The 16410-nt window shown below is 47.4% G+C and overlaps 1 protein-coding gene across 1 annotated transcript in view; it reads left to right on the forward strand.

Annotated features, from left to right (window-relative positions):
* The window catches only part of LOC144175377 (MAM and LDL-receptor class A domain-containing protein 1-like), a 176997-nt gene that overhangs the window by 72132 nt on the left and 88455 nt on the right, over positions 1-16410 (forward strand). The window contains exons 20-22 of the mRNA XM_077704460.1: positions 879-1043; positions 7588-7812; positions 10167-10199. Coding sequence (XP_077560586.1) covers positions 879-1043; positions 7588-7812; positions 10167-10199 — 423 coding nt within the window. The remainder of the gene's footprint in view (positions 1-878; positions 1044-7587; positions 7813-10166; positions 10200-16410) is intronic.

Below are 16410 nucleotides of genomic sequence, written 5' to 3' on the forward strand. Positions count from 1 at the left end.
CTAGTTTACGGTGCGGGCAAAAAAAAACCTGAAGAGTAGTTACTCTTGCTACCTTGTGTGGTGTCCGTGTCACGCTATCCAAGCAAAACCAGAAGTGGGTGCTGCATTAGCCAAGGGATGGCGCGAGCCGCTCCGTCCATTATCATCATCATAACGAATTTCGCTTTTAGGCGATTACAGACATTTTTGTTGCTGTTGGCTCCTTAAAGGAGAGCTAGTAGTCGCTAAATTAGTTCATTTCCCCAGCCGATTTTTGAGGAAAAGTACAAAAAGTAATTACTGATCAGATTAGCGACTTAGTTACATCAAGTTCAACCGCCGCAACGTTTCGTTACATAGTAGTCGCAAGCACATGGGCTTCAATGGGAGTGCCAAAAAATAATTGTTAAACTTCGTTTAGTCCAGACATTATTTAAATAAAAGTCCGGTACACCCAGATAATGGCCTTCCTTTGGGCGTCATTGTGTAGTTTTGTTTTTAAGAACCTATTCTCAGTGTAATTTGTTGTCACGGTGGTTGCTCTACAGGCAATCCTTACCTTGAACCTGGTACACTTAAACTAAAGACAAACCATTACAAAGAACCCGCTAGGGAAGTGGTTACGTTACCACGTTGTAATAATCAAGCAATCAATTTGGCAATGCATTGCAACCTTGTTACAAGGAAATCCCGCAAAGCAATTTTGCCGTCTAAATGAAAAATCAGCAGAATAATGTTTGGTTTTAAATTGACAGTTTCCCCAAAAATACGTTCTTAATCGAAACTCCCTAATATAGCAATTGAGTTTTGCTCGTTCTTTAATTTGTTTAATGGGTGTAGAGATGAAAAACCTGCGGTTACTACAATATACTAACGAGATGATACCCTGTTCCTCGTAGACGATTCACCTACATTCGCCTACCTAGACCTGACCACCGGGGCAGCTGATAAAAAGAAGACACGCGGGACTAAAAATATTAACACTGTCAATCTCATCAGCCCATTCTTCGACGTCACCGACAACGGGACCCAAGTGACCATCCGGTACTTTAGATACGGACCTGGTAAGTCGCCGACGTATTCTTGTTGATATCCTTCTGAAACCCAAAGAAGCACAATGATAATTTGGCTGATGTAAAAATATTTTATGCCTTTACCCGAGACCAAAGAATTGCTCCACGTATGTTTAGAGCACTGGGTAAATCATACCTGCCGTAACGGAAGTCACAGAATCGTAACCGATATTTATACAGGAGTTATCATACCAAAGCTGCGTCCAGGATGGTTGCCTGGTGCTCGTTAAAGCGGGATCATTCTAGCGCATGTTTTGTGGCAAGTTTACCGCCAGGCAGAATATACTGCACCGGAACATGAGTTTTGCTCTGCGTACCTAAAGAGAGGCACGCAAGATCAGCTATAAATTGCAGACTTTTCTTCGTTCAGTCTCTTTGTGTTGTACAACCCGCATAAAAAGAGTGGTTTTGTCGGGATCAAATGAATGGGCGAGAACCTGTCACTAGGTCACCTCGGTCATCTGAATTTTACATTTCTTGCGGTAAATTAGTAATTCTGAGATTTAATATTAATTCTGGGATTTATAATTTAGTAACACAATAAATATTTTATTGTGTTTGCGGTTTTATTCCAGCAACATCACGTGTGCTTTTACGAACGCCATCATTGCCAATTCTTAATGCAACCATCGCAAGAGAGTAATTTTTCGTCAGTCTAGTTGCCATTTAGTATCAATTTGTGTCCTTAAAAATACAGTCTAGTCCACTTATAACAATATCCAAGTGCCGAGAAAATCCCATCGTTATAACCGATAATCGTTATAAGCGGGTCGAGAAAAAAAAAGCCACAAGAGAGATCAAAACATTTTATTGCATACAAGTGAGGTAGTGCAACTACTCGTTTGCAGAAAAGCCATAGTCAGTCAGTTTTGACTGCTTCACGCGAAGCTGACGCACATCTTTTTCGAGAGCATCTAATTGCTCCACATAGCTGAGCGGGAGGTCCTTCGCGAAAATGAAGCACCCGTAGGGACTGTATCATTCGTTGGGCCTCGTGCGATGACGGTGCCTGGGTAGGCTGCTCAGCCGCGTCATCGTCGTCGTCGCTCTCACCGCTGTCCGCTGCACCACGCACAGTCGCAACGATCGCCTAGTTACTGAGGCACTCGGACGTTTCCACACCATCGTCGGCATGGAGAAAATCGTCGAGACCCGACGCGTCTTAGTGAAGCGCCGACCATAACTGAGGCACCCCTTCATCGTCGGGTGCTTCCGTGGCCTCCCCTGGGATCGCTTCCTCCTCGCCTGCTTCCTCCTCGTGACGCATTTTCGCATTTTCGGCGCGCGCGGTAAGCGGATTCAATCGCTATATCCGATATCGCGGCTCGGGAGCATCGTAATAAGCGGGTTATTTTACCATAGAAAGCATACAAAATTGAACGGTGCAATCGTTGCCCATCGTTATATCCGATATATTGTTATAAGCGGTATCGTTATAAGTGGATTCGACTGTATACAAAATGGATGTTACCTCTCCTTCAATATTATAGAACACTTGTAAAGTATACAAAAATTAACCAGAAACTTGCCGTTGTCAAGGAATATTGCTAAAAATGCTAAAAGAACCAAATAACCAGGTCCTGATGTGGGCAAGTTCGCTAACTTACACGCACAGTTGAGTGTTCAGACCAAGGTAGTGTTTTTAAGGTCACTCAAGGAAATGATATTCGGGTTTCTGTGAGCAGGCTGCGCACAATCTTATTCCAATGACGCGAACGGAGATGGAGTCCCTGGTGTACAATTGTGACCTAATCTGGGAAGCGAATTGATAGCTCAAGAACTGTTCACTTCATCTTGCGAGAGTGAAAATTTTCTTGTGGGCTCGTTTCTCTGGTGCACATGACAAGAATAACAGGGGATGCTTGGAATAACTGCACCATGTGCTTGAGACCCGGCTATTGTGTCTAATTTGCTGCCTGTTTGCTACGACTGTAATTAGCACGAACGCGTTCTTCTCCGTAACGTACTTTTCAATAGCGGAGAAATTTGTACGCCCTGTTAGGTTGAGCCACTTCCCGGGGCCTCATTAGCTTTGGCGCAGCTCTGTTCGCTTGGGAAGACTGGGTTGCAGAGACCACGATATTTGTTCTAGCGTGCAGCTTGAATTGCGTGTATATGCATGTTCCGGCTAACAGAGTGGCGTATGAGTGTTTACGCCTCTATACCCTGCTGGATGATACTACCTCTTGCACCTACGCGCGAAGTTGGTAAAGGTTCCGAGTTATAAAAGCTCATGTGGGGATCGTCAACCTTGAATTAACAATACATGGGGCATGTTTACAAAATTCTAGCGTCAGTCTGTCAACAGAGTGAGGGACAAAAGAGGAGAGAACGAGATAGGGGAGACAGTGCAGACAGCGCGTTTAGAGAGACTGAGAGAGTGGAAAGAGCTGACGTCGAAACGCTGCCGAGATTGCCAGAGAGACGTCAAGTCGAAGCGCGGCTCCCCACCAGCCTCTGCCAACGCGCCGCTCGCGTGCCGTTTCGAAGGGTCTCGTGACTCTTATAAACGCTTTTGTGCATTCTAAAATGAGTGCGCAGCCTGTGGAGGGCAACAGAAGAGGAATGACTTGGAACTGCCTCGATGGAATGTCGACACTTGTGGACAACAAAAGCAGCGACGGGCAGCGAATACCGCTGCTCAAGCGAGCAAACGTGACCACTGAGACAACTTCGGTTACAGCGTTAGATATGGTTGGCGCGGTGTACAAGGGGCGTGCTAGAAACGCCATTTTGCAGATTTCTAAGGGAGGAGCAACGCGTGTGAACGGGTCGAGCCTTACGCTCGCAAGAAAGAGGAACGAGATTTTCGCGTGTTTTAAAAATGCACAGTAAATCCTTCGTTATGTGCCATCTTACGAAAAGTATTCATATATTCACGTGACGACGCATGAATGAAATCGAGCAGGGCAGCACAGGTGTGGTTGGAGGTCAATTAGAGAGGCCTTTGTCCTGCAGTGGAGCTAATTAGGCTGTTTTTGTTGTTGTTGATGATGATTTGTATAGTATAAGTTAAGCCATTCGTTTTGGTTACAGAAACAAGAGTTAGCGCAGTGAAAGACACGGACCGTGAAAAGGACCACACGGGCGCTAACTCGCAACTGAATATTTATTGAAAAAATTGAAAAAACGGCATGCATATATACATTCGGCGTAATCTCACACGTGTGCAGAAAACTAGCAGGCATCCGCTGAAGGCATGCATTTGGTTACTTCGTGGAAAATACGAAGTTCCTGTTCCGGGGATCGAACCAGCTATCTCATGCAACTCCGTAATGCCATGGTAATGGGCCACTGGGGCTCCTTAACCGAGAGCCGTGTAACTAAGACCAACTGCTTCAGTCCACACATTTAGAACCAGCGATCTACAGTCTTACAGGAATATACGCTTCTATGCAACTTTATGCCATTCGCGAAGCCGCTCCACATTGTGAACTTTCAAATATCAGCAGTATTCGGTCTTTCCATGCTTAAAGGAGTACTGACACAAAATTGTCGTGTTAAGTTTTTTTTCGGTGCTATGGGTGCCTAGCAGCCTACTAATCCTAAAATTGCTCATTAGATGGTCGATAGCGCGTCAACCATTATTTACAGCCTCGTTCATGTGGTTCACTTTCGGTTTCGGCTAAACGAACAACGAGGCGGCCGCGGTGACAGGCGGGCTCATTTGACATCCCCGTTCTCATCTCACCACGGCCGCTGTTGTTCTTGTTGTTGTTCCACATCTTACGGCGCATACCCACGCGGGGGATTGGCCAGGGATCGAGCGAATATGGTGCTAATTCACCCCCTAACAACTTAAAAGTAGATACGTAACCGCTAACATCCAGTAACAGCGCGAGATTAGGAGGAAGAATTGGTTTTAAATTGAAAGTTGCGGTTGAATTGGAGAAAACATACCCGTTATAATAAAGGCTACCGGGGCAGACACCTGGTCTCGGGCACATATGCATGGATGGCTGTAGCCACCCCTCTGTGACAATGTGGACGCGCGCGCTCGCGTGCGCCCAGAACGGCCGTGGTCTCCACCATCCCCACGCACACGGCCCTAGAACTCGGCATCAGCCAGGTGTGCAGCCTGCCCTTCCCTGCCTCATCCACCCACGCAGAGCTGGCTGGACTCCACTTGGCTGCAGATCTTCTTCTCAAGCAGGGCACCCAGGCCCGGGGGGCCATCATCCTGACTGACTCACGGTCTGCCCTCCTCCGTCTGCGTGCCGCCGACCAGCCAGCCAGCTCTAGCGGCTACGTTGAGCGGTCGCTGGCGGCCAAGCTTCATGCGGTGGAAGCGCAGGGGTGTCCACTGCGACTTCACTGGCTGCCATCGCACGTGAACATCATAGGCAACGAGGTTGCAGACGCCTTGGCCAAAGGTGCTGCTCGCCAGGCAGGGGTTCCAGCCTCCCGGGATGTGGTGTCATTTGACGCTGCAAGGACTATCCTGGCACGAGTGGTGGAGGCCATGCATCCAGATTCCCGAGTAGTCAGTGGCCAGGCCCCACGGGTCTTGCCCGGACGCATTAGCAGAGACGCCCGGTCGCTCCTTCTTCGCCTGCGGCTCAATTGCTGCAACGTGGGAGCGCGCTTGCACCACCAAGGCCGCCGAGCATCCCCCACCTGCGCCGACTGCCCAGAGCCTGAGACGCTAGAGCACTTGCTGTGCTCTTGCCCGCAGCACGACACCGCAAGAGCACAACTCCGGGCCGAACTCCAGCGAATCGGTGCCCCAAGCTAGAAGACTTCCTGTTCCCCACGGGACCGGACGCCATCCGACGGGAGGTCTTCCAGCACGTAGTCAACTTCCTGGTTACAACAGGACTAGCGCTGCGTTTGTAGCCATCGAGTCATGGACTAAACGAACGCGATATAGACTATCTCCCACTCTCCTACCGCTATTCTCTTCCCCCTTCTCTCTTCCTATCCTTTGAAGCCCCATCCCCTTCCCTGGACTGGGTCGTATGAGGGTGAACTCCCCGTTGAGTTCAACAATATCCCCAGGCCTTTTCTCCTCCCTCCTTTGTTAATAAATCACCACCACCACCCACCAGGGAGAATGACGACATCCTCAAAGCTGTGACGTATACACACGGCGGAACAGAACGCGTCAACCGCAGCCAGCGTGCTGGCCGCGTCACGGGAGCCTTCACGTCTGCAGTTTCGGGCCGGGAGGAGTAAATAACGTCATGCTGATGCCGATGCTAAGGGGTGTCCGTTCTGCGCTTTATCGTGCGCGTGAAGATCAAAATGGATTTAAAATATGTTGTGTTAAACGGTTACTGCTGAAACTTGCTGGGAAATGTCTCCATATACAAAGAAAGCCTTTTACATAGTTAACCCATTTTTGAAATTTTGTGTCAGTACTCCTTAAAACAATTTTATCCTTGTCCCTCAAGCGCACCAACCACGTGACACTCTGCATTTCCACAGAAATGCTTAATTGGCAGAGTTAAGCCATTCATTTTCTACAAAAACGTAAATATGAATAATTGACAAAAAGTTTCTAATTAGCAAAAATTTAAGAGTAGAAAAATAAAAATATATCAAAGCAAACTAACATATATTAAAATATGTGCCTAATAAACCAGCGTCAAAAATCGAAGAGAAATATTGAACGCCTCAGAACGGCAAAGAGACTTGAAAATAAAAAAGCAGCTGATGATTACTATACTCCCTATTCGAAATTGGTGCGCAGCACGAACTGTAGTCTTCTCTGTCACGCTGGTGCGTCTCAGGAACTGGCCGCGTGATCAGCGAACGCATGGCGGCACGCCCTACTCTGCCGTTATCTTGAACGTTTTGCCGCCGCCTAGGATGATGTTGCAAATCATGTTTGAACCTCCAGCGGAAATGTCACGTGGTTGAACGGACGAAGAGCGCTGTCGAAAGTGGGAGGGGAAGAGTGCTCCACGGCGGCCACCCATGGCCAAAGTGGGAGGTGGAGGCAGTGGGAGGGACGATACCATAGCAGCGCCTGCCACCCTCCTCCTCCCAATTTGCTAGGCGCCGCTGCTCTGTTTTCTTCAAGCCTTCGGCGCCTCGTTCGCGCTCTCGGTTACGCGGACATCTCTGTCGCTGCGGCCAAACCACTGCACCTAGCGCCAAACGATTGTGCACTAAAATTCTCCAAATGTTCGAACCATGCAATGCCCTGAGGGTGCACAGAAATTTGTCAGTGGCGCAGTTAACACTCGTAAATGTTGCTACCGTAGATGGAGAATACTGCTCAATGGAATTTCCAAAAAAATATTACAAAAACAAAAAAGGCAGAAAACACGAAAAAGAATGAATGAAATCAAGCATATAAATCTGGCACAATGCGCCCAACAAAACACACACAAAATAAAAAAACACCAGGAAGAAATGCGTGCTATACTTATATTTTAATGTAAGTTTGTCAAATTATGTTTTATTACTGCTGAATTGCTTCTTGAATAATGATTTAACAAAGGAAAATACGCACAAGTTGTACCAGCCTGAACTCTTCTTGAGACCGATATTAATAGTGCTGCACTCTCCCGTTTGTCAACCTTTCCAGATATTAAGGCAGCCAACCTAAGTGTTTCCTGCAATGGAGGCACGGATTCACCGACCGATAAAAACCATTACGCAAGCGATCTGGTAGAAGCTTCCGGTTGGACATCGTTAAGTATGCCGCTCAAGCCGGACACCAACTGCCAACTCTCGGTGCATGTGGAAAGAGGCGACGGTACCAACGGAACGATGTCCATCAGCGCTATCCAAATTACTCGGTCTCAAACAGGTAATTTGGTTGTGCATACTGTTTCACACGATAACAATACACTTAGCACTTACGTCATGTCCTGACAAACCACACTCCCTCTTGCTGCCTGTACAGTGGATTCGCATCCCCTTGTTCTACGGCTGTCCTACGAGCTCCCTTGTTCGCTCAGACTAACAAAAACATTTAAGGTAGACTCCTCTTCGGTAGGTATTGTTCTGGACAGAGTGTGCATTACGCACGCATTGTATTATGCACTGGCACTGTGTGTATTATGCACGCATCAGTGGTAACGCAGACAGGCCGTACATGAAGGCTCGTGGTTAGTATTAGGATTGGAAACAATTGTCTCGAAATAATGCCTGTCCTTGTCATGGACTGTACGGGTTTATCCCTCTCCTCATAATGGCGAGGAGAAAATCAAAGAACGGGAATGCGATGCGTTAGTCATGGGAAAGTTCCCGGCGAGCACCCGTAGACATGCACCTCAACCTTATTTTACAAATCCCGTAGCAATACTTTCACCACTACTGCGGGGAGTGCGGTGCGCAAATTTCAATCTCATGTCCTGCCCTACTTTGGAAATAGCCACGAAAGATTACTGTCATTAACAAAAACATTAGTAAAAATATTGTTGATATTAAACTATGGGTGAAAACTTTTCTTGGCAGGGAAACGCTCGTCTCCCGCTCGTTATCTTACATTTGTTGCCTCAAAGCAGGTCCGAGTGTGCACACTGAAGCGGAGACGAGAAATGCACCAATCGCGCTTCTCTGTGTGTCGCCCATGCGCTTATCCCATGCTTATCAAAGCAAAGGTAATGCGTAATTAGAAGGACGTTTGCTTAGCTTGGCGAGCCGTTTTAATTAGCGAATCCAGGAAACAATGCGGCACGCATTTATCGTGGGAGTATGCGGGTTGAAATAGCTGCACCGATACAAGGGTACACATGACGTACACAGGCGCTAGTAACACAGAGGCTCCGTGTTGTGGAAGCTCCGGCGAAACGCGGTGCCCGCTTGGAAAGTGTTCACGTAGCTATGCGTCATTGCCTTTTATACAGTAGTGAAGGTAAACGGGAGGCTCTTTATAACTTTAGTTAGACACGTGGTTCTGTGTTGCAGCGGTAATCATCGTTTGCACTCGCGTTTCACGCAATGATCTCTATAAAATAACTTCGTAGCACTTGCTGAAAATAACTCACTGCCTGTTCACAAAACGATGAAAACCTTCCATAGCCGTTGCACATATTGCAGTCCCCATCTGATTTGGTAATTAAGGCTTTCTCAGGCGGTAGCATGAGGGACAGTAACCTCTGTTATAATTATGACTATTATCTTTATATTATTTTTATACAGCACTTATAATATTTTCATTAGCACAAAACTTCATGCTTCATGTCCCCTGTTCTTCCTTTGTTTGCCGCAGAAGGAATAAAGCCAAGTTTGAATTTCGTGGCCCAATCACATTTGCGGGCGCGTGTACCCAGCTGGTATCTTCGATTACACTACAAATCTTCAATGAAATTACAATTAGCTAATTCGTGCAACAGCACACCCTGCCTGAAATTCTGAATGTCACGTCATTAAAGAGGCAGTTGAGATATTTCCACAAAGCTGCGAAGTTAGTGAAATTATTTAGTCGTAAGTTAAAAATTAATGATGAAATTTATGAGGCATTCCATTAATGCCCAGCGCTACATTTCGTGAATCTGACCCTTTTTCTGAGAGCGAATTCCTATCTTGTTGCTACTTGGTTTGAGTTCCATTAAAGCCAAGGTTTTCAGTAACCAACGGTGTGGCGCATTGATTTCGGCTAATTCCAATATTTAGCAATCAAGTCAAACCTTCCGCTTTAATCTGCAGCAAATATTACGAACTCAATGCGGACATTCGTATTATCGCTATTGTGATTGTATTTCTTCTTCTTTTTCGCGTATTGCTTCCAGGCAAACCTGAGAACACTGCTAGAAGTCATTGCACAGCCCAAAATTCAGATTTTTGAACCGTGCAAACTGTTTCTGAGTCGTTTACCACTTTAACTTTTGAAATCCTTGAATGAACCAATCATGACCCTGTCCCAATTAAGGAAGTATTACTGTAAAAACTCGGAAAAAAGAGGAACATTGCTGCACTTTTTGACAGTCTCTACAAAACAACACATTTTGTCGCAGAGCCACTAAAAAAGATTTTTCGAGATTTTTTTACTCGTTACTCAAAACCGAAGCTTACACTTTCTGTTCTATTCTCACCAGGGACTAGGTCAAAGCTAATACATAGCGTACTAAACGCGGTGCAAACTACAAATTCGGTTCCACGGAGAAGGCTTACAAAATTCTCTCAATGTTTTAAACGCAAAACTCTTTTTTCTTTCAGCTGACCCACAACAAACATCCCTGGACTCACCGAGTAAGTGCACAGAAGTTCACGTCTTGCAGCGAAACCGTCAGTGTAACCTTGGCCATGACGGTTTGGGATCATTCTTAAACGGACACTAAATTCAAAACCGAAGTTAGTCTAAATAGATAGATTGGTATGTCCAGAAGACGAAGATACCAGTCTGTGGGGCAGTACCTTGAATATAATGTAGTAAATAAAGAACTGAAGCTATCAGTCGCCCAACAGAGATGCGTACATGGTGACCGAGCGGATGTGCCAAGAGTCGCGGGACGAACAATAGAACGAGAACCACGCACTCCAGCTCTCAAAGAAACACACAAAATCTTTTTTTGCACGTTAACTTTCATGAGACATAAACAATTATAAATGCACAGGTATAATTCAAGCCGTCCCGACAATCGCCAGCTGCCAAGCTGCGGAGCCAGTGGCCGTTCCGCTGGTTATTTGAGGTTCGGCGTAGTCACATGCCTGTTATTATCTCCTTGTTAACAACATAGCAGCAAATAGCGCTTCGGCCTTCCACTGTTCCGCTCTCCTGTGGACAGTAATTTGCGCCTGATAAACAAGTGTGTTGCTCCCTAACGTAGCGCTGTCAGCCCGAACGAAGTTGTGCACCCAAGCCGCGGCGACAAAGCTGTGTGTGTGGGTTGTGGTCACGTTCGCTTCACAATGAAACGCAACGTCGAGCCCCAGGGGTTGGACTGTGCTTACTATGTTGGAAGTATAACTAGCGACTATTTAACCCCGCACCGGGTATTTAGTGTGTGCACGGTTTTTTTTTTAAACTTCTTTTGTTTCTGCTGGAGTGAAGTGACTTCTTCGCTACCGTAAATTGCATGCTACCCTTACGACGAACAAGCGGCAATCGATCGCTGGTTACTTTTACGCTTCGGCCTAAAAGCGCATGCCGTGACGATGTGTTTGTTCGAAACCATTTGTCGATTATCTTGAAGCTGAATAAAATGCGTGCGTCAAATCGGCTCTTTCGATTCAGGGCATTGTGTGCTGCTATGCTTCCACTGCGCTGCGTACCTAGGTAAAATTATATATTTGTCACGTTATAGACGTTTTTCATTACATACTGGCACCAAGGCGTTTGTTAGTAATGGTTTGAGCGTTCGTAAAATCCTCTAGGCACATTTCTGGCAGATGAGCTGATAGGCAACATATTTCGCAAAACATTCAACGGATGCCGCAATAAGTTTACCATATCACGACGGAAAAATGACGAATTGCTCTACTAAAACTCACGTCACCGTGCCGACGTATCGGGCCACACAAATTTAGCGCTTTGTGCGGTTACAAGTGAAACTAACAGATGGCGCCACACGTTTATGCCGAGGGCATCGAAGCGACTAAAACCAGACTATCCTTAACGAGAATTCAAAGCAAAAGAGCGCTTCTGTCGTCGTTCGCGCTGCGGTCTGTGATATCGGCTAGTCGTTTTGTAGGCAAAGTAAAAGACCTAGCGGCACATTCACATTCTTTAACTACCATATCACGTCCCGTGCGGTCCCAAGATTGATGCACAGAGAGTGGCAGGTAACGGAAGTACAGGCGGGCAAGTTGCTTTGTCGTACGCGCCGAGTTCGCTTCCGGTGGCTCCTATGGCCGCGATGGTATGCTCGGTAAGTTTTACATTTCCCTCCAGAACACACCGCTGTATCACTCGCTCCCAGCAACCGTTGACGTCACGCGCATTGTCATAAATTGGCGCGAGGAATGACAGTTGTTTTTCGATTAGTAATTTCTGGAAATTAAAGCCGTCCACACCGGTATATATATAATCATCATCATCAGCCTATTTATGCCCACTGCGGGGCAAAGGTCTCTCCCTCAGATCTCCAATTAATCCGGTCTTGTGCTAACCGCGAATAATTTGTCCCCACAAGCTGTTTGATTTCATCTGCCCATCTAACCTTCTGCCGCCCCCTACCACGCCTGCCTTCTCTAGGTATCCACTCTGTTACCACTAATGACCAACGGTTATCTTGCCTTCGCATTAGAGGCCCTGCCTGCGCCCATTTTTTTTCTTCCTAATTTCTACTAATACGTCCTTCACACGCATTTGTCCTCCCCTGAATTAAGCCTGAAAATATATATATATATATATATATATATATATAGGGAGTAGTAGAACTTTGAAGATGGAGGAAAGCAAGTTCTCTTTGCTGAAACGTAGGCCACAATCGTGCTTTTACCTTGTTCGAAGTTTTTCTTCTCTTATATATATATATATATATATATATATATATATATATATATATATATATATATATATATATATACAGAAACATAGGTCGGCAGTCTACAACGCCAAAGGAGGCATAGGGGTGTTGTTAGGCTCTATTTTTTACTACGGTTAATGAAGTTAAGATTTTTTTAAATATAAGGAAGGAACAAAGAAAGAAAAACACGCGCCCAGAGTGGGGACCAAACCCACGCCTTTCGATTAGATCTCGAATGCCTTACCAATTCGGCTATCTGGGCGACTGTGTTCTCCTTCACTTTCTGGGCTATTTATATTTACTAGAAGTGTATCTGACGCTTGAGGGTGGTAGCCAGCGCCACTCTGACTACACGGGGAGAAGGGGACCTTCTTTTCAACCCCCGGGCCGTGGGTCAAACGTCTACAGCCTGTCATGAGTGGGTAACTGGCGGAAAGCCCTCTTATGCTACCTAGGCATCAAGGCTGCCTGAACCGAGACCCTCGCTAGGCTTTCGCAGAATAATATAGTAAGGAAATGAGGGGCTCGTTGAGGAAATACAGAAACATAGGTCGGCAGTCTACAACGCCAAAGGAGGCACAGGGGTGTTGTTAGGCTCTATTTTTTACTACGGTTAATGAAGTTAAGATTTTTTTAAATATAAGGAAGAAAGAAAGAAAAAAAAACACGCGCCCAGAGTGGGGACCGAACCCACGCCTTTCGATTAGACCTCGAATGCCTTACCAATTCGGCTATCTGGGCGACTGTGTTCTCCTTCACTTTCTGGGCTATTTATATTTACTAGAAGTGTATCTGACGCTTGAGGGTGGTAGCCAGCGCCACTCTGACTACACGGGGAGAAGGGGGCCTTCTTTTCAACCCCCGGGCCGTGACTCAAACGTCTACAGCCTGTCATGAGTGGGTAACTGGCGGGAAGCCCTCTTATGCTACCTAGGCATCAAGGCTGCCAGAACCGAGACCCTCGCTAGCCTTTACACTTCTAGTAAATATAAATAGCCCAGAAAGTGAAGGAGAACACAGTCGCCCAGATAGCCGAATTGGTAAGGCATTCGAGATCTAATCGAAAGGCGTGGGTTCGGTCCCCACTCTGGGCGCGTGTTTTTCTTTCTTTCTTTCTTCCTTATATTTAAAAAAAATCTTAACTTCATTAACCGTAGTAAAAAATAGAGCCTAACAACACCCCTATGCCTCCTTTGGCGTTGTAGACTGCCGACCTATGTTTCTGTATTTCCTCAACGAGCCCCTCATTTCCTTACTATATATATATATATATATATATATATATATATATATATATATATATATATATTGTCACGTAGCCAAGGACGAAGCAGTTGTTTGGAAAAGAAACAAGTTTATTGGAGCGAACTTGTGCTCCCCTAACAACTGAAAAGAATACAGAGGCGGCGAAGCAGTGGTCAACAAAGTGACGTTACGTGCGTCGGAGAGCGTCGCAGAATCGAATGCCCCGGCGTCCGCACTGCAGGCTTTTTATCTTTTGGCGCGCGTGGTTCTCGAAACGTCGATTCGCATCGAGAACATAGTAGATCCAAGAAGATTATTCTGGGCTGTTCACGTTAGATCGGAATGCTCTCCCTATCACAACAGATAACACATGCGGCACAGAAAGAAAGAGTGGAACACGCGCTTCCCTTGGCGCAGAGATAACACAGACCGGCGCAGCCGGCGGTAAAAGCAAAACACAAATAAACAAACCCAATGTATGGTTCGCGGCATTATCCCCCCTCTAAGAGTGCATCGACCCGATGCTAACATAAGCGACAGTCCGAACAAATGAAAATAAAAGTTCGTCATCGTCCGTAGAAAGGTTTTAAGCGAACCACGTGGACGACTTCAGGCCGCGTGCGTTGTCGTGATGTGCCGGAGTCACCATCGGGGATCACTTCGTAGGAAAGTTGGCCAACACGTCGTAGAATCTGGTAGGGTCCGAAATACCGTCGCAAGAGCTTCTCACTGAGTCCGCGTCGTCGGATGGGAGTCCAAACCCACACACGATCCCCTGGTTGGTACTCGGCGTCTCGGCGTCGGAGGTTGTAGCGGCCCGCATCCACCAGCTGCTGGTTCGTTATACGAACTCGAGCGAGCTGGCGGGCCTCCTCCGCACGTTGAAGATATCCGTGGACGTCGGCGTTGAGGTCGTCGTCTTCTACGTGCGGAAGCATGGCGTCGAGCATCGTAGTCGGCCTTCTACCGTAGACAAGCTCGAACGGCGTCAGCTGCGTCGTCTCCTGGATAGCCGTGTTGTACGCAAACGTGACATACGGGAGCACTTCGTCCCAAGTCTTATGTTCAACGTCAACGTACATTGACAGCATATCTGCGATTGTCTTGTTCAGACGTTCTGTTAGTCCGTTCGTTTGGGGGTGGTACGCCGTCGTTCTTCGGTGATCCGTGTTGCTGTAGCGTAATACTCCTTGCATCAGCTCCGCAGTAAATGCCGTTCCACGGTCTGTGATTAGGACTTCCGGGGCTCCATGCCGCAGCACAACTTGGCTTACAAAGAACTTCGCCACTTCTTGTGCAGTCCCCCTCGGAAGAGCGGCGGTCTCTGCGTAGCGCGTCATGTAGTCTGTCGCTACGACAATCCACTTGTTCTGTGATCGTGACGTAGGGAACGGGCCTAAAAGGTCCATTCCAATCTGTTGAAATGGTCTCGATGGGACGGCGATCGGTTGCAGAAGTCCGGCGGGTCTTGTCGGCGGCGTTTTTCGTCGCTGGCAGTCACGGCAGCTCCGGACGTAGTGGGTGACGTCAGAGGTAAGGCCGGGCCAGTAGTACCTCGCCTTGATTTTTCCAATAGTGCGGGCTGTGCCCAGATGTCCGGAAGACGGGTCGTCGTGGCACGCTTCCAAAATTTCGTCACGAAGGTCCGCGGGGATGACGAGAAGGTAATTCGCTCTTGTTCCGGGGCTGAAATTCTTCTTCACAAGGACGGAGTTTCTCAGGCTGAATGCTGGTAAGCTGCGTTTGAAGGTCCTAGGAACGGCAACGTTGCATCCCTCGAGGTACTCGATTATGACGCGTAAGTCGGGGTCAGCACGCTGCTGGGCGGCTAGGTCGCTCTCCGTCACAATCCCGAAGAACGCGCTGTCTTCATCAGAGTCTTGTGGTGGTGGGTCGACGGGGGCGCGGGACAGGCAGTCGGCGTCGGAGTGTTTCCTGCCGGATTTATAAACGACTGTAACGTCGAACTCCTGCAGGCGCAAGCTCCACCGCCCAAGACAGCAAGAGGGGTCCTTCAAATTGGCGAGCCAACACAGCGCATGGTGGTCTGTTACAACCTTGAATGGCCTTCCATACACGTATGGGCGAAATTTTGAAATCGCCCATATAATAGCCAGGCACTCTTTCTTAGAGGCAGAATAGTTTTTCTCCTCCTTCGACAGACCACGGCTGGCATAGGCGATTACCCTTTCGCAGCCGCTTTGCTTTTGGACAAGGACGGCACCCAAGCCTATATCACTGGCGTCGGTGTGCATTTCCGTTTCGGCATTTTCGTCGAAATGAGCGAGCACGGGCGGGCTTTGCAGGCGTTTTTGCAGCTCGCCGAATGCTTTTTCTTGGTCGTTTTCCCAGCTGAAAGGGGTGCTATCTTTCGTCAAGCGCGTGAGTGGCTCTGCAATTCGTGCGAAGTTTGCGACGAAGCGCCGGTAGTATGCGCACAGCCCGAGAAATCTTCGCACGCCCTTCTTGTCTTTCGGCCTTGGGAAGTTCGCAATGGCTGATGTTTTTGCCGGGTCAGGTAGGACTCCCGCGGCGTTGACGACGTGGCCCAAGAACTTGAGTTCCCCGTATGCGAAACGGCACTTTTCAGGCTTCAGCGTCAACCCCGACGTACGAATGGCCTCGAGTACAGACTCCAACCTTGCAAGGTGTTCGTCGAAAGTCCGGGCGAATACCACTACGTCGTCGAGGTATACGAGGCAGGTGTGCCACTTAAGGCCAGCTAGCACAGTGTCCATGACTCTTTG

The sequence above is a fragment of the Haemaphysalis longicornis genome, unplaced genomic scaffold (assembly GCF_048455015.1).
Source record: "Haemaphysalis longicornis isolate Haplotype H1 unplaced genomic scaffold, Haemaphysalis longicornis Haplotype H1 scaffold_3, whole genome shotgun sequence".
Taxonomy (NCBI): domain Eukaryota; kingdom Metazoa; phylum Arthropoda; class Arachnida; order Ixodida; family Ixodidae; genus Haemaphysalis; species Haemaphysalis longicornis.